Raw genomic sequence first — 16,028 nt, forward strand, 5'->3', positions numbered from 1 at the left:
TAGTTCCCACTAGCTCTTAACAGAGAGATGAAATGCTTCCCACCTGATTCCACAATCTGTGGAGAACAGTTTTCTAGCTAACAATATTCATAGATACAACACATATGTGTCAATTATGGAGGGGATTTTTCACTCGTTTTGTTCTTAAAAGAAAAAAAAGAGAGGTAATTTTACTAACTACCCTCTCCTTCTGACAAAGTCTTCCAAAGACTATTAGAAATTTTGGATTTGAACATGAAGCTTTTTTTGCAGGAAATAATACTATCTAACAGAAAATGATATGTGTGTACCTGTGCAGAAAATGTCAACTACAATATTTTCTGTGAATTTTCAACATAAGCTCCAAATTGCAATGATTCTCATAACTCCAAGATTCTCCTCATCATATCACTGACGAACACATACTTTAAATTATTTAAAATAATGTTTTAAAATATTCTTTCTGTTTCCAATACTGATACATATATCACCCCCAAAGGAGAATGCTATTCAGATGAAAAGCTGCGTAAAGCAGGGCCACATATCTCTGCCTCAAAGCTGGGTGTGAAGGAGAATATTATGCACGGAATAGTCAGGATCTTAATTTACACCAACAACTGGCACACGCATGACATCAACATTGTTAAATTATATGCATGGCTGTCTTACTACTTGATTTCAACAAAGAAAGAGTAGACTGCAAGTTAAATCGCTTTAATTGGAAATGGGCTTATAACAATCAAGATAATAAAAGGATGAATTAAGCCCTGCTGCAACTATATATTTCTAGAGAAGAAATATATTAAACTGGTATTTATTTGGGTTTGTGTGAAAGTTTCAATTGATATAAATGGGGGTTTCCTCCCAAGAGAAGCACTTGCTTCAGACAACAAATTTTTCTCATAATGGCCATGGCAGGGAGATTAACATACACACACTATATCTTTGATAGCTGAAATTAACTTTTATGCAAATATTGAAGTTTAGACTGTATAGCTTATTTAAACTATTGGGTTCTATATTTCAGCTAAAAAATGTTGTTACCTAATATATATATCAGCACCCTGTCTATCCCATCATTGTTGTCATATTAGTTGATTTGGTGAAATATTGTGACATTGGGGGTGTGTTTTCTGTAAAGGAAAGCTTCACATGAGCAGATTCTACTCATGATCTAGTGTGTATAATATATTTCAGTTAATGAATAATACTGAACTTAGCATAACCAGCTCTTGACCCTGAGGACTAATCAGTTCACGCTGCTCCTTCAGCAAGCTAACATGTCTTTTAAGTGATTTAATACTTGACATTTTCCTTATGGTGAAATACTTATCTGAAATCTTTGCCAAGAGCATATTATGAGAGGAGATTTAGATTGCTTCATTCTGTGCCTAAACCCTGCTTTTCAGCAGGGTTTAGGGGAGAAGTTAAGAGGGAGAAAACATAGCTTTCTCAGTGGTATTCTCTCAGCCACACAAACGCATACTTGGACAATTCCTCAGTATTACAGTATTACAGTTAAACAGTAAGTATTTAAATTGTTTATTTTATCATTGTCCTAATACAGCTGAATTAAAATGGGTATGCAAATGAAATAGTTATGGAGTGATTTACTAGACTACTACATAACAATTTCAGTGCCTTCCAACTAATGCTATAGAAAAGCCAAATAACTGTTTCAATCTATTTTACTGTGTATTTTGCACTAATGACATATCTGTGTATCTTCCAAGCAGACTGTAATCCCATAACTGTAAGTCCCATTCAGTGTACTATTATTTTAATTCTAGTTGCTGAAAGCAAAGAACATGCTCATTTACCTTTACAGCACTTAAACACAGTAAAAAAGGGAAATTGTCAATTAAAAAATAAGTTAAAATGCTATTGAAAGCACCTGCATTTCTTCAGTGGACAACTATATTTTAAAAGCTGGGTGAAATAAGGCTAGGGTCAATTTTCCATTAAAATTATGCCCTCTCACATGAAAAAATACAACATGCAGCAAAAGGAACCCCCAACAAATGGAGCACAAAGATTAAGTCATACTCACGCATATCTCCAAAGGCTCCTTTGGTGACATTCTTAGCTTGTTTCACGTTCACAGTAAATTTGTGAGAATATTGGTGTTCCACCTGAATGGCAAAACAGCAATTGATTTAGGAAGGAAATAAATTACAGCAAATGAAATAAATGAAACCAATATTGGCTTAATTCGGCTAAGATTTTCACACACTCCAGCCAAAATAATTGAACCACTCACTGGAAGACACAGCATCTCGAATTAGAATATAAGCTTCCTTCAACTCAAATTCAGCTGCATTGAACATAACCATCTGCAACCACTCCTACACAAATGCTTTCCTCTGTCTCATACACACACTTTTATGCTTTTAATTTTAGCTTACAGAATTCTCACTCCTCCCCTTCAACCACAGGTACAGTTCAAACAATTCATTAGTCACCAAGAGTGTAATCTTCTGTTGACTAGAGAAGACAAAAGTTCTACAGAAGCTTTTGCTTTGTTCTGTGCTTGCCATACCACCCTTAATATTGTATTTGATATACAATTTAATATACATCGCCAAATAGACAGCATGTTTGCTTTTGTTACCAGCATGTTTGCCTTTCATTTTCTCTTTCTATACTGCCTTATCTGTCAAGAAGGATTTGATTTCTGTTGTGCTTTTCTTGGTATGCAAGGCAATTTTGAAAGTAAGATCCCTAACACATCTATGCTAATGATTGTTATATTGATGTTTAATTGTTGATGATGCTATTGTTTTAACTGTCCCATAATCTTTTTATGATGTTTTGCATAGAATTTTGCTGTTGTTAACCGCTTTGAGTCGCCTGAGGGCTGAGAAAAGCGGTATATAAATAAAGTACATAATTAAAGCCACAGGGAGGAGGGAGCGAGCTTGTTTTCTGTTTCCTTGGAGACTAGGACGCGGAACAATGGCTTCAAACTACAAGAGAGGAGATTCCATCTGAACATTAGGAAGAACTTCCTGACTGTGAGAGCCGTTCAGCAGTGGAACTCTCTGCCCCGGAGTGTGGTGGAGGCTCCTTCTTTGGAGGCTTTTAAGCAGAGGCTGGATGGCCATTTGTCAGGGGTGATTTGAATGCAATATTCCTGCTTCTTGGCAGGGGGTTGGACTGGATGGCCCATGAGGTCTCTTCCAACTCTTTGATTCTATGAAATACTGTAGAAACCTAAAATGCTGCAGAGAATTCTGGACATATTTTACACTGAAACTGTAGAAAGCGTACCAGCTCCTGAATGATAAACTTTTCCAGTTTTATACATTTACATATAGTCTTTTATTGGAATAGTGTGATGGAGTAGAATAACTTTGGTGCATGTGCTATAAACATTGAGTATCTGACTCTTACCACATTATCACAAAAATACTGGTCTTTGAAGTGGGCAGCCCTGTGTTTTTGCTGCCTGCAAAATTCTGGGAAATATAGTTTGGGAAGGTAAGGACCTCTTAGCTGAGAATTCAAAAGGCCCCACCATAAACTACATTTCAGGTGTAATTTAAAGCCCTGGTGAGAAAACGTGATTAAGCTATTTCAGACTTTAAAAGTAAGCACTAGCTATGAATTGTGTTTGGAAATGGACCAGAAATAAGGTATTTTCTTTCCATGGTAGTACCACCAATTAAAACTACTCAATAGCCTTTAGAATTTGGAGGTGGGGGTGGGGAGTATAAAGTTTTTTTAATGGAAGTTTTTCAGTACTTTTCAAAGGTAGCTGCTTGTATGCAAAATAAATTATCCTGGTTAGGTATGGCCAGTGGTTTAAAACAAAAGTCAAACATCTGTCTTTGGGATTCTCTGAGGGCTGTGTTTGGACTACAAAAAAGGGAAAAATACAAAATTCAAAGTGGTCATTTGCCAGGTTCCAGGATAAACCATTTGCCCCACCCCTTTCTTTTTAAATCAGAAAAAGGGTGGCCTGTGGGGTCTGGATTGCTGAAGGTTCTTAAAAACAGTTTGAAAAAAGAGCTACATGTAACCCAGTATCCACACTGGGGGCAGGTTCACTTTTGACAGCTTCAATCTAATTCATGGCAGTAAACTTTATATTCTTTCAGATTCCAATTATAATGTTTGGCCTCTACCTGACAAGAGAGGTACTGGCTCACATCCAAACATGTAAATTCTAATTTGACAATAACACAAACTACCACATTTTCTTTTTACCACATTCTCTGCTTCAACTAATGTTAATCTGCCCTGGTTAGTAGAATCATAGAATCAAAGAGTTGGAAGAGACCTCATGGGTCATCCAGTCCAACCCCCTGCCAAGAAGCAGGAATATTGCATTCAAAGCATCCCTGACAGATGGCCACCCAGCCTCTGTTTAAAAGCTTCCAAAGAAGGAGCCTCCACCACACTCTGGGGCAGAGAGTTCCACTGCTGAACGGCTCTCACAGTCAGGAAGTTCTTCCTCATGTTCAGATGAAATCTCCTTTCCTGTAGTTTGAAGCCGTTGTTCCTTGTCCTAATCTCCATGGAAGCAGTAAACAAGCTTGCTCCCTCCTCCCTGTGGCTTCCTCTCACATATTTATACATGGCTATCATATCTCCTCTCAGCCTTCTCTTCTTCAGGCTAAACATGCCCAGCTCCTTAAGCCGCTCCTCATAGGGCTTATTCTCCAGACCCTTGATCATTTTAGTCGCCCTCCTCTGGACACATTCCAGCTTGTCAATATCTCTCTTGAATTGTGGTGCCCAGAATTGGACACAATATTCCAGGTGTGGTCTAACCAAAGCAGAATAGAAGGGTAGCATTACTTCCCTAGATCGACACTATGCAGGCCAAAATCCCATTGGCTTTTTTGCCGCCACATCACATTGTTGGCTCATGTTTAACTTGTTGTCCACAAGGACTCCAAGATCTTTTTCACACGAACTGCTCTTGACCCAGGCATTGCCCCCCATTCTGTATCTTTGCATTTCGTTTTTTCTGCCTAAGTGGAGTAGCAGTATTCTTTGAATAAAACCCCCACATATATCATGATACAATTTCGTTGTGTGATGGCTCTTGACAGCTGATTTGCATTACACTTCTCATCTGATATATTAATTGGTAAAGTGGATGGCCAACTATGTTATAAACGTTGTTTAATATTCATGTGACTGTATCCAACATTTCATTTTTGGCAAAATATTGCAACCGTGGAAGCCTCCTATGTCTAGATATTCCTAGATGAAGCAGATTGTCTTGATTCATTTCATTTTGCTGACAGACCTGGTTATAAGACAGACTACTTCATTACACTGGGACTTTTTGCCGCTTTGAAGCAAAGTGGGGTCTGGGCTTGCCAAGCACCACAACCTGATGCTTGGCAGGCCCTGCCTGATTTACATTACAAGTGCCGAGGAAGCATTGCAAGATGTTTTCTAGGCAACAACAAAGAGGTATGTGGGTTTGGTGCCTTTTTTGGTGCATTTTTTGTGCTTTTCTCCCATCTGATGGGGGAAAGGCTAACACAGCAACATGTGTTGCCTCCCTTTATCACATATGACAGGGACAGGGCAGCAATGTGCCTTGTCCTGTTGTCCCCATCTGATGGGGAAAGGAGGGAGGGCACACAGGGTGCTACAAGTTGCCCCACGTGCCTGCAATTTCCAGGAAAATGGCACAGCCCCCCTGATGTCTGAAGAGATCCAGAGAGAGGATTGTGACTACCTTGGTGGATGATCTACATCAGGAAATATGTTCCTGTTAATTCTTCTGCACTATGATTTAATGTCATTTTAAGTCACATCAGTCATGCCATGCAGCTCCTGGAAAATGTGTAATGGGGAACAATAGTTGTCACATCCTTGGTATCCTCTGGGGCTGCCTCACTGGAATAGAGCACGATTGCACAGTTGTCCCATGACACTTTATCAGGTTCACAAGGCTAAAGCGCAAAATGAGCTCAGGCTTGCCAGGGACATTAACAACAATAAAAAAGGCTTCTTTGCTTACGTTGGTAGAAAAAGAAAGAACAAGGAGGCAATAGGGCCCCTGCAAGGAGAAGATCGGGTAATGCTGACAGTATATAGGGAAAAGGCAGAATGACTTAATGGCTTCTTTGCCTCAGTTTTCTCACAAAAAGAAAGTTGTCCTCATACTCAGAAACATGGAGTGGATGAAGGATTAGGGGAAATCCAACACCAAATAGGGAAACAAGTCATCCAGGAATACCTGGTCACTCTAAAAGAATTCAAGTCCCTGTGCTAGATCAACTATATCCAAGGGTACTAAAGGAACCAGCAGAAGTTATTTCAAAACCACTGACAACACAGGGAAAACCAGCTGATCCCCAACCCATCTAAAACACAGACATGTGCCTTTCATCTCAAGAAGAGAGAAGCATCCCGAGCTCTGAAGCTCACCTGAGAAGGAATCCCACTGGAGCATTGCAGCGCACCCAAATACCTGGGAGTCACTCTGGACCGTGCTCTTACCTACAAGAAGCACTGCCTGAACATCAAGTAAAAAGTGGGCGCTAGAAACAATATCATACAAAAGCTGACTGGCACAACCTGGGGATCACAACCAGATACATTGAAGACATCTGCCCTTGCGCTGTGCTATTCTGCTGAGCATGCATGCCCAGTGTGGAACACATCTCACCACACTAAAACAGTGGATGTGGGTCTTAATGAGACATGCCGCATTATCACGGGGTGTCTGCGCCCTACACCACTGGAGAAATTACACTGCTTAGCCGGTATTGCACCACCTGACATCCGCCGGGAAGTAGCAGCCAATAGTGAAAGGACCAAGGCAGAGACATCTCCAGCTCATCCCTTTTGGGTATCAGCCAGCACGTCAACGACTTAAATCTAGAAATAGGTTTCTAAGATGTACAGAGACACTTGCTGGAACACCTCAGCAAGCGAGAGTCCAAAAGTGGCAGGCTCAAACCCAGAACCTCAACCAATGGCTGATACCAAATGAGAGACTTCCCCCCTGGGCACACAGAGGACTGGGCGACTTGGAAGGTGCTGAACAGACTGCACTGGCACCACGAGATGCAGAGCCAACCTTCAGAAATGGGGCTACAAAGTGGAATCCTCGACATGTGAGTGTGGAGAGGAGCAAACCACTGACCACCTGCTGCAATGCAACCTGAGTCCTGCCACATGCACAATGGAGGACCTTCATGCAGCAACACCAGAAGCACTCCAAGTGGCCAGATACTGGTCAAAGGACATGTAATCAACTACCAAACTCACAAATTTTGTATTTGGTATTTTGTATGTTTGTTTGCTTTGTTCTGTTAGAAATGTAATATAATTGACTGGTTGCTGATGACTCAATAAATAAAATCTTTGAAAGTTCTTGGAAAATGGAAGAAGTTCCAGCAGATTGGAGGAGGGGAAATGTGGTTACTATCTTCAAGAAGGAAAAAAAGGATGACCCAAACAACTAGATTCTGGAAAAGATTGTTAGGGAAGTGGTCTGCAAACACTTAGAAATGAATGCTGTCATTGCTAATAGTCAACACAAATTTATCAAAAACAAGTCATGCCAGACTAATCTAATCTGATCTCTTTTTTTCAATTGAGTTACAAGCTGGGTAGATGCAGGGAATGCCATGGATGTAGCATATCTGGATTTCAGTAAAGCATTCGACAATGTCCCCATGACCTTCTAGCAATCAAACTAGTCAAATGTGGCCTAGGCAAAACTATGGCTAAGTGGATCTGTAATTGGCCCCTGAGGTCTTTTCCAAATCAATGATTCTATGATTCTATTTCCCTGGAGCAAAAATTCCCCAATGTGGTGCAAGTGGATTCCTCTTCAGTGCCTTGGCAAATGGCCTGTGTAGTTCCTTGAGGCTTTGTTTAACCTTCATGCAATTCAATATATACATGAAACCACTGTGAGAGGGTGTCCAAAGATCTGAAATTCAGTGCCATCAATATGCTCATGATACCTAGTTCTTTTTCTCCTTTCTACTTAATTCCAATGAAGCTCATTCCATTCTAAATCCATTTCTGGCATCATGAATGGATTGGCAAACAAATTCCGTGCCTAAGTGAGAGTACAAGACAGAACTAGAGTACAGAAGCCCATGTATTATGTATGGGATTGGTACCAGGGCACTATGTAATATGAATTTAACATATAATCATGGCTATTATTTTTTCTTACGTGAAATTAATTGTGTATTGGATTTCCAGTTGCAATGTGCCATAAAATTATGCAAGAGAACCTAGTAAAGCCTTGAGAAGTGTCTTATTCTTATTAGCAAGCTTGCCACAAATAGTCCTGTTATTCTTTTAATGTCCAGTCAACTAGAAGATGGCTTGAATAGAGAGAGTACATTGAAAACCAAACAAACTGGTTAGGCAAGATGTTGGTTGGAAATTCCTGCTGTCACAGCCCAGATAAGATTATTGCTGGTGGCGTTTTTCCTTTCTGCAGCACTTCATATGCTCTTCTAAGGCAGGATTTAAATTTTAAATGGTACACTGGTTGGCTTAACCTGATTTCATTACTCTCCTAAGAATATTAGTTACAGTATAATATCTTTATCCAAGGGGGGGGGGGGATACATTCCACGACTTTGCATGGATAAGTGAAACTGATGGTTGTCTTTTTGCCTTCAGAGCAGACTGCTTTTCTATTTGCACCCATCTTTTTGACCCTTCCAATTTGAGTTCTAATAACCTCGCTGACTTACCTCATAGTATATTTCCAAAGAAGGAGCCCCATCCACCCATTCAGATGTTGGGGCACAGACTGCTTGACATAAAATTAACAAAACAATATAAGCATAAAATTATCACAATAACACATATATATTAAAAATAATCCTGCCTGTTCAGAGCAATTAAAAGACCGGGCTGAGGCTTGTGCAAACTCAAAAATATGAGGGGACCGGGAATTAAATACAGTGCTATAACAGGCTAACAACAATAGCAGGTACGGGTCTGTGGCTGCTCATTTCCAGGGCGTATTAGAGGGTAATAGGTAGGAAGTATAAGGCCATATTCAGCAATGTTTGAGGCTGAGCTAGATCTGGTCATTCTCGAAGGCTTGTTGAAACCACCAGATCTTCAATCTCTTGCAAAATGAGGGGAGGGATGGGGCCTGTCTTATTTCTTTTGGAAGGGTGTTCCAGAGGCGAGGGTGTACCACCAAGAAGGCCCTTTCTCTCATCCCCACCAACCATACTTGTGATGGTGGTGGGAGCGAAAGGAGGGCCTCCCTGGAAGATCTTAGAGTTCACGCTGGTTCATAGAAAGAAATGCGATCGCTGAGATAGGCGAGGCCCGAACCGTTTAGGGCTTTATAGGTTATGACCTGCACCTTGAATTTGGCTCGGCAACTTATTGGCGGCCAATGAAGCTATTTTAATAGGGGCATTGTATGCTCCCTATAGTTTGCTCCAGCCTGACTGTCGCTCGTTGTACCAGTTGAAACTTCTGGGCCATCTTCAAGGGCAGCCCCACATAGAGCACATTGCAATAGTCCAGTTTGGATGTAACCAAGGTGTTTGACCACCCTGGCCAAGTCAGACTTCACAAGGTATGGTACAACTTTCTTTGAGTTGTAAAAAGGCCCTCCCGGCCACCGCCGACACTTGAACATCAAGCAACAGTGTTGAGTCCAAGAGGACCCACAAGCTATGGACCTGCGCCCTCAGGGGGAGTATAAACCCATTGAGCACAGGTTGCCACCCATTACCCCGGTTGGCCCCGGGACTGACCATGTCTTGTCTGGATTAAGCTACAACCTGTTAGCCCTCATCCAGTCCATCACAGCTGCCAGACACTGGTTCAAAGCCTGGGAGACTTCCTTGGAATTTGGTGGAAATGAGTAGTAGAGTTAGGTGTCATCTGCGTACAGATGGCACCCAACTCCAAAACTCCGGATGACCTCACCCAGTGGTTTCATGTAGATATTGAAAAAGCATGGGGGATAGAATGGAACCTTGCGGGACCTTACAGGTCAAAGGCGACGGGTCTAAGCAGGTATCCCCCAGCTTCACCAACTGGGAGTGACCCTCCAGTAAGGAGTGGAGCCACTGAAGAGCAATGCCCCCAAGACCCATTCCGGAGAGCCACCCCAGAAGGATACCATGGTCGATGGTATCAAAAGCCGCTGAGATATCCAGGAGAACCAACAAGGACACATTCCCCCTGTCAAGCTCTCTTCGGAGGTCATCCACCAAGGCGATCAAAGGTGTCTCAGTACCATGGCCAGGTCTGAAACCAGACTGTGATGGATCTAGATAAGAATCCCTGGAGTTGGGAGGCAACCACCCACTCTAGAACCTTGCCCAAAAAAGGGAGGTTAGAAATTGGCAGGTAGTTATTTAGGACCGGTAGTTATTTAGGCAGGTAGTTATTTAGGATCTAGGGATGCCTTTTTGAGTAACAGTCTCATAATTGCACTTTTCAGGCTCGATGGAATATGTCCCTGTTCCAATGAGGCATTTATAATCTTTGAGATCCACTCAGCCAACCCCTCACTGGCAAGCTTGGTCAGCCAGGAAGGGCAAGGGCACAGGTGGTTGCTCTCATGGCTTCAAGAATCTTGTCCACGTCATCAGGCTGAACAGGTTGAAACGAATCCATCAAAACCGGACGGACAGGTACCTCAGTTACATCCATGGACACTACAACAAAACCGGCGTCTAAGTCGGAATGCAGTTGAGTGACTTTATCTGCCTAATGATGTGCGAACTCGCTACATCGAGTTGCCAGGTGGTAAAGGTTCTCCCCACCCTGGTGGGGGTGAAGGAGCTCTGTGACTACCCGAAACAACTCTGATGGTCTTTATCACAGTGGATTAGGCCTTAAGAGAGGCTCTAGCCCGTGTTCACTCAGCTGCCTTTTGAGTTTTCCGCCAGTGGCACTCTAGCCTCCTTCTTGCCTGCTTCATTGCTGAGGACTATGGCTATCTCCTAGTTATAGAGGTCAACCATGGCTGTGACAGGACCATCAGTCACCATGGCAGGAAAATCCCCAACAGACATCTGGAATCCTTCTGGATCCATAAGCCTCTTGGGGCAGACCATCTTAATGGGTCCTCCACCCCTGCAGAGGTTCGAGTTTGTGGTAAGGCTAAGGCTGATCAGGTAATGGTTGGTACATGACAATGGAAGAATATTTAGCTCTTCCACACCAACTTTACCCCCATCTGCAATAAAGACCAGATCCAGAATGTGACCACCTACATGAGTGGGACCTGATGCCACTTGGGACAGCCCCATGGTTGTCATGGCAACCATGAAATCCTGAGCTGCACCAGACAGGGTGGACTCTGTGTGGACATTGAAATCCACTGGCTCCCAATTAGCTTTCGAGTACAATTCAAAGTGCTGGTATTAACCTACAAAACCCTATACGGTTCCGGCCCAGTTTACCTGTCTGAACGTATTCTCCCCTATGAACCATCAAGGATGTTTAAGATAGTCTGGAGGGGCCCTGCTCTCGGTCCCGCCACTTTTACAATCACGTCAGATGGGAACGAGAGACAGGGTCTTCTCTGTGGTGGCTATGGAACTCTCTTCTGATTGGGGTCAGATCTGCCCCCTCCCTCCTGACCTTCAGAAAGCTAGTGAAATCCTGGCTATGGAAATCCTGGCTATAGAAGCATTTCCAGAGTAATGGCTGAACCCTGCAATAGACTAAAGTTATTGACCACACATGCGGACTAAGTTGGACTTGATTTTATCCTGAATACTGCTACTCCACTTAGGCAGAAAAAATGAAATGCAAAGATACAGAATGGGGGACTCCTGGCTCAAGAGCAGTACGTGTGAAAAATATCTTGGAGTCCTTGTGGACAACAAATTAAACCTGAGCCTAATGCGGCGGCAAAAAAAGCCAATGGGATTTTGGCCTGCATCAATAGGAGTATAGTGTCTAGATGTCAGCTCCAGGCAGATCTCAGAACAAAAGCACGCTCACAAGGGAGATTCCTCAGATACACGTTTATTATTCAGTCTTGCCAGGGTGAAACGAAGTTAGATCTGAAGCTTTCCCGCCAAAGCAGTGGTATATTACCAACCCATGTTACACCCCTCCTTCCTCCCCCCTTATCTTTATGGCTTCATTACATTCTCAGGAAACACAAAGAGCACAGAGCATCCCTCTCTGGCCAGATGGCCTCTTATCAGCCCATATTTCACTTCAATGTCAGGAAGGAGGATTCCAGCTTATGTTGTCTTTAGCTTGAAGACCAGATCCTGACTCTAGATCCATGGAAGTCATGCGACCCCTCTATTCTGCTTTGGCCAGACCACATCTGAAATACTGTGTCCAATTCTGGGCCCTACAATTTATTCATTTATTTAAAACTTTCCTATCCCGCTGGCTCTGAACTTACCTATCTTTGCCCCACTAACCCAGTGTTGACATTAACCTCCCACGTGGATACCAGGACCTACCTATTTGCTGGGTTTTTCCTGGTAACCATGAATTTATTGCATATTTTCTCCTCCGTGGATACTACCTATTGAATCACTCATCACCTTAAACTGCAATCATTTAAACTACCTTTTTCAATCACTCATCACCTTCAGGCCAGTCCATTTCTACTGGTCCCATAGATCTCTGACTGGGCAGAGAATAACAGGACCTATTTACTGGGGCCACCCTTCCTTTGTTTCAGCCACCTGAACATTACTTTAATTCATCACATTGGCATGACCATACAGTTTGCTAGGGGGTCATGCCCCATCTCCGACAATGACATTTCCCCTTTACCAGGAACTGACCACTTAATCCTGTCATCATGGACAATATTTCTGCTTTCGTACTCTATGGACATCAGCGTCAGAGGTGCTGCACCCATTCTGAGGAGTCAGATTGCAATAATCTTAACAATAAAGACTCATGGGACTTGATGGCCCCCTTTGTTTGTCTCTCAGCAGGACCCAGTAATCCATTCAGAACTCATTTCAGCACCTTTGTCTTCTGAAGTAGCCTGCCTTTGTCAGCCACTGGAGAGCAGGAATCTGCATTGGGAGTGGGAAATGCTCTCCCATTAGCCAGCGAGTGCCACAGTCCTGCCACAGTCCTGCCTCTTCAGGATGCCCTCGGAAGTCATGACGTCTCTCTCTATGACGTCAATTGAGCTCCACCAATTGTGGCAAAGCCGGCTCCAGCTGGGGTGAACACAGGGAATTTAAAGGGCTTGATTGTATAAAAATGCATGTTTTTTACTGTAAGGTATCTCAGATTACTTTGGCAGATACTCCTGGCTGGCATCACTTCAACTGACTTAATAAACTACCTCAATGACTTCTTCTCCAAGCTTTATTTGGGAATATTGGGCTTTTTCTCTTGCCAGGTACATGGACCTACAAGGCAGCTTATTGGGACTTGGTATCCATGCCTCAGGTTTCGCTATCCACAGCTCAGATCTCACTACCCATGGATGTTTTAAATTGCTCTATTCCAATAGGTGCCCCAGATTTGGCCAGAGCACTCACAGGGCTCAATTGTTGATAACACAGGCTAATCTCTCATGGTTGGATCGACCACTGGGCTCTGGCACAAAGGAGCAGAGACTTCAAGAAGAGAAGCCACAGGTGTTGGGGACTAATCCTAAGTAAGGAGGGGAGGGAAGCAACCTGTTCACACACTCAAATTCCTAGGTGGTGGGGACTCCAGATGGAATAATTTGGGCTCTGTTAGCAACAAATCCTAGATGGTGCAGAATATTAGCCATTTTGAGGATAGGAAAAGTTCAGTCTTGCATGCTTGCAGGTATTTGAGAAATGGGAGGTGGAATGTGAAAAAATGCTTCTACCCTATAGAATCCTGAAGACAACTGACCAACTAGTCTCTCGGCTTCATTATTAAACTTAGACTGAGGCATTCTCTGGCTGGTGCTCAGATTCATTAACCATTCAACAGGGGCTGACAGAATGGGTATTGGTGTGTCCAGCAGAAACTTCATATCCCTAGAAGACTCTCCCTTGGGTAAGGTCTTGGCGAACTGGGATGACATAAGGGGGTACCCCTCAAGCCAAAGAGATTAGTTAGACTATGCATCTGCAAATAGCCATCTGCAAATAGCATCTGCAAATAGCAGATCTCTCTAGCCCATTGGCTAGAGAGATCTGCTAGCCAGTAAATGGCAGTCTAGACAAGGAGACCATTCTCTAACTTCAAGCCCACTGTAGTCAGACAGCAAAGTGGGATGCACTGGCAAATGCAGTGTGTTTCATGACAATGCACCAGAGGGAGGCAGAAAGGGCTGAATGCTCCCATCTTCTACTGTGAAGAAATGTGGGGCCAACAGCCGAAACCCAGGTGGTGGGACCCCAGGAAAAAAGATCAGCTGGCCCTAGTAAGCCCCCTCTTGCCCTTCTGCTGGCCCCAGAAGAAGATCTCTTAGAAACGTTTGCTTGCCCACCTCCCTATGTCCCTCCTGACCCGGGAGCCTTGTAGCATCCCAGCCTCCTCCTTCCACCCTCCTAGTTCCCACTCAGGCCCCACCGGTGCCTAATGCTTCTCCTGCTCCTACAGTGGCCCCAATGGTGCCCGGAGATACTCTTGACTCTCTCTTCTCTGCTCCTGGCCCCTCACAGCCACTCCAGGGCAAGACTTTTCAGCCATCCATCACTAGGGACAGCCTGAGGAATCAGCTCCCCATCAGCTCGTATTGCCATCATACAGGCCCCCTTGTGGGAAATGCTGGGACTGGAGGTCAGACGACCATGATTCATGTCTTATTCACCATCCTTGGCCTCAAATTCAGAAGAACATTACTGGTGCCTTAGTTCAGGACCCCACAGCCATGCAAGAGCTTTTCAGGACAATTTTCATCACCCATGGGCCACATTGGGGGGAGGTCATGATCCTCCTGTCCACTCCTTTAATGGCAGATGAAAAATGTAGGCTCCTCTCAGTGGCTCAAGAGAAGGACATAAAGGGAGGCATTGAAGATGAGTGTCAATGAAGAAGTAATTTTCACCACCAAAAAGGCCCCTGAATGGGATCCCAATGAAGCCATAAGAAAAGGGGCTTTAGCAGTTTTTCACAGAGGGAGCCTAGCTGCCTTCCCGTTTTCTATCCTAAGGCACTGAATCTCAGCAAGCTCCATGACATTCATCAAGAGTCCATTGAGAGCCCCCAGAACTCTATAACCAGGTCTCTCAGGCCACCTGATGGTGGACCAATGTGCACCCTTCCAACCCAGCAAACCAGAACACTCTCAACTCCTTATTACACTGCTTAGCCGGTATTGCACCACCTGACATCCGCCGGGAAGTAGCAGCCAATAGTGAACAAAGCTAAAACAGTGTAATGTAAGGTGGTCTTTTCATTCTTCCTCTCAGTTGTAAGACATGGCCCTACAAGGGCCAGAAAAATAGTACAGGTGAATAACTGCCTTAGAAAATGGTGTCAGGAGGAACGCTTTGGCTTCCTCGACCATGGCCTGCTTTTCCAGGAGGATGGCCTACTGGCATGGGATGGGGTGCATCTCACACAAGTAGAAAAACACTTTTTTGCTCATGGACTCACAAACCTCATTAGGCACACATTAAACTAGGTCCACCGGAGAAGGGGGACAACAGCCTTGCGATCAGTACTTTACGCATGTCAGGGAACCGCCAGAAGGCTAAACAGAGGGTTGCACAAACACAAAAAGGACCAAGTACCGAAAGCACAATCATCCCAAATAAACAGCTCAGGGGAAGATCTCAGGGGGTCACATGTCATTACACTAATGTACAGAGAATGGGAAATAAACAAGATGAATTCCAACTTTTGACACAACACCAAAATTATGATGTCATAGGCATCACTGAAACCTGGTGGAATGACTCCTATCACTGGAATGTAAACATCGAGGGCTATAATCTCTTTCACAGAAACCGAACATAGGGGAGAGGAGGCGGAGTAGCATTATATAAAAAACTGTTATGCTGCAGAAAAGATGCAAGACTGCAATCTGGAAAACCAGCTTGAAAGCATCTCGAAAGGAATCAGGGGAACTGCCAGAATGAAGAACTTGATGAAGCCTTTTGCCAACAGTTGACCACACAGGCACAAAGAAGAGATATAGTAGT

At 43.5% G+C, this 16,028-nt stretch overlaps 1 protein-coding gene across 5 annotated transcripts in view; it reads right to left on the bottom strand.

Annotated features, from left to right (window-relative positions):
• Positions 1-16,028, bottom strand: part of PLA2G4A (phospholipase A2 group IVA) — a 205,719-nt gene that overhangs the window by 138,409 nt on the left and 51,282 nt on the right. For 3 of the 5 annotated variants that reach the window (XM_060774522.2, XM_060774519.2, XM_060774518.2), the window contains exon 3: positions 2,030-2,111. In XM_060774522.2, coding sequence (XP_060630505.1) covers positions 2,030-2,059 — 30 coding nt within the window. In that variant the 5' untranslated portion in view covers positions 2,060-2,111. Of the gene's footprint in view, positions 1-2,029; positions 2,112-2,239; positions 2,270-16,028 lie in introns of those variants that run through there. The other 2 variants (XM_060774521.2, XM_060774523.2) reach the window with 2 other exon arrangements.

This window comes from Anolis sagrei, chromosome 4, assembly GCF_037176765.1.
Source record: "Anolis sagrei isolate rAnoSag1 chromosome 4, rAnoSag1.mat, whole genome shotgun sequence".
Lineage (NCBI taxonomy): Eukaryota > Metazoa > Chordata > Lepidosauria > Squamata > Dactyloidae > Anolis > Anolis sagrei.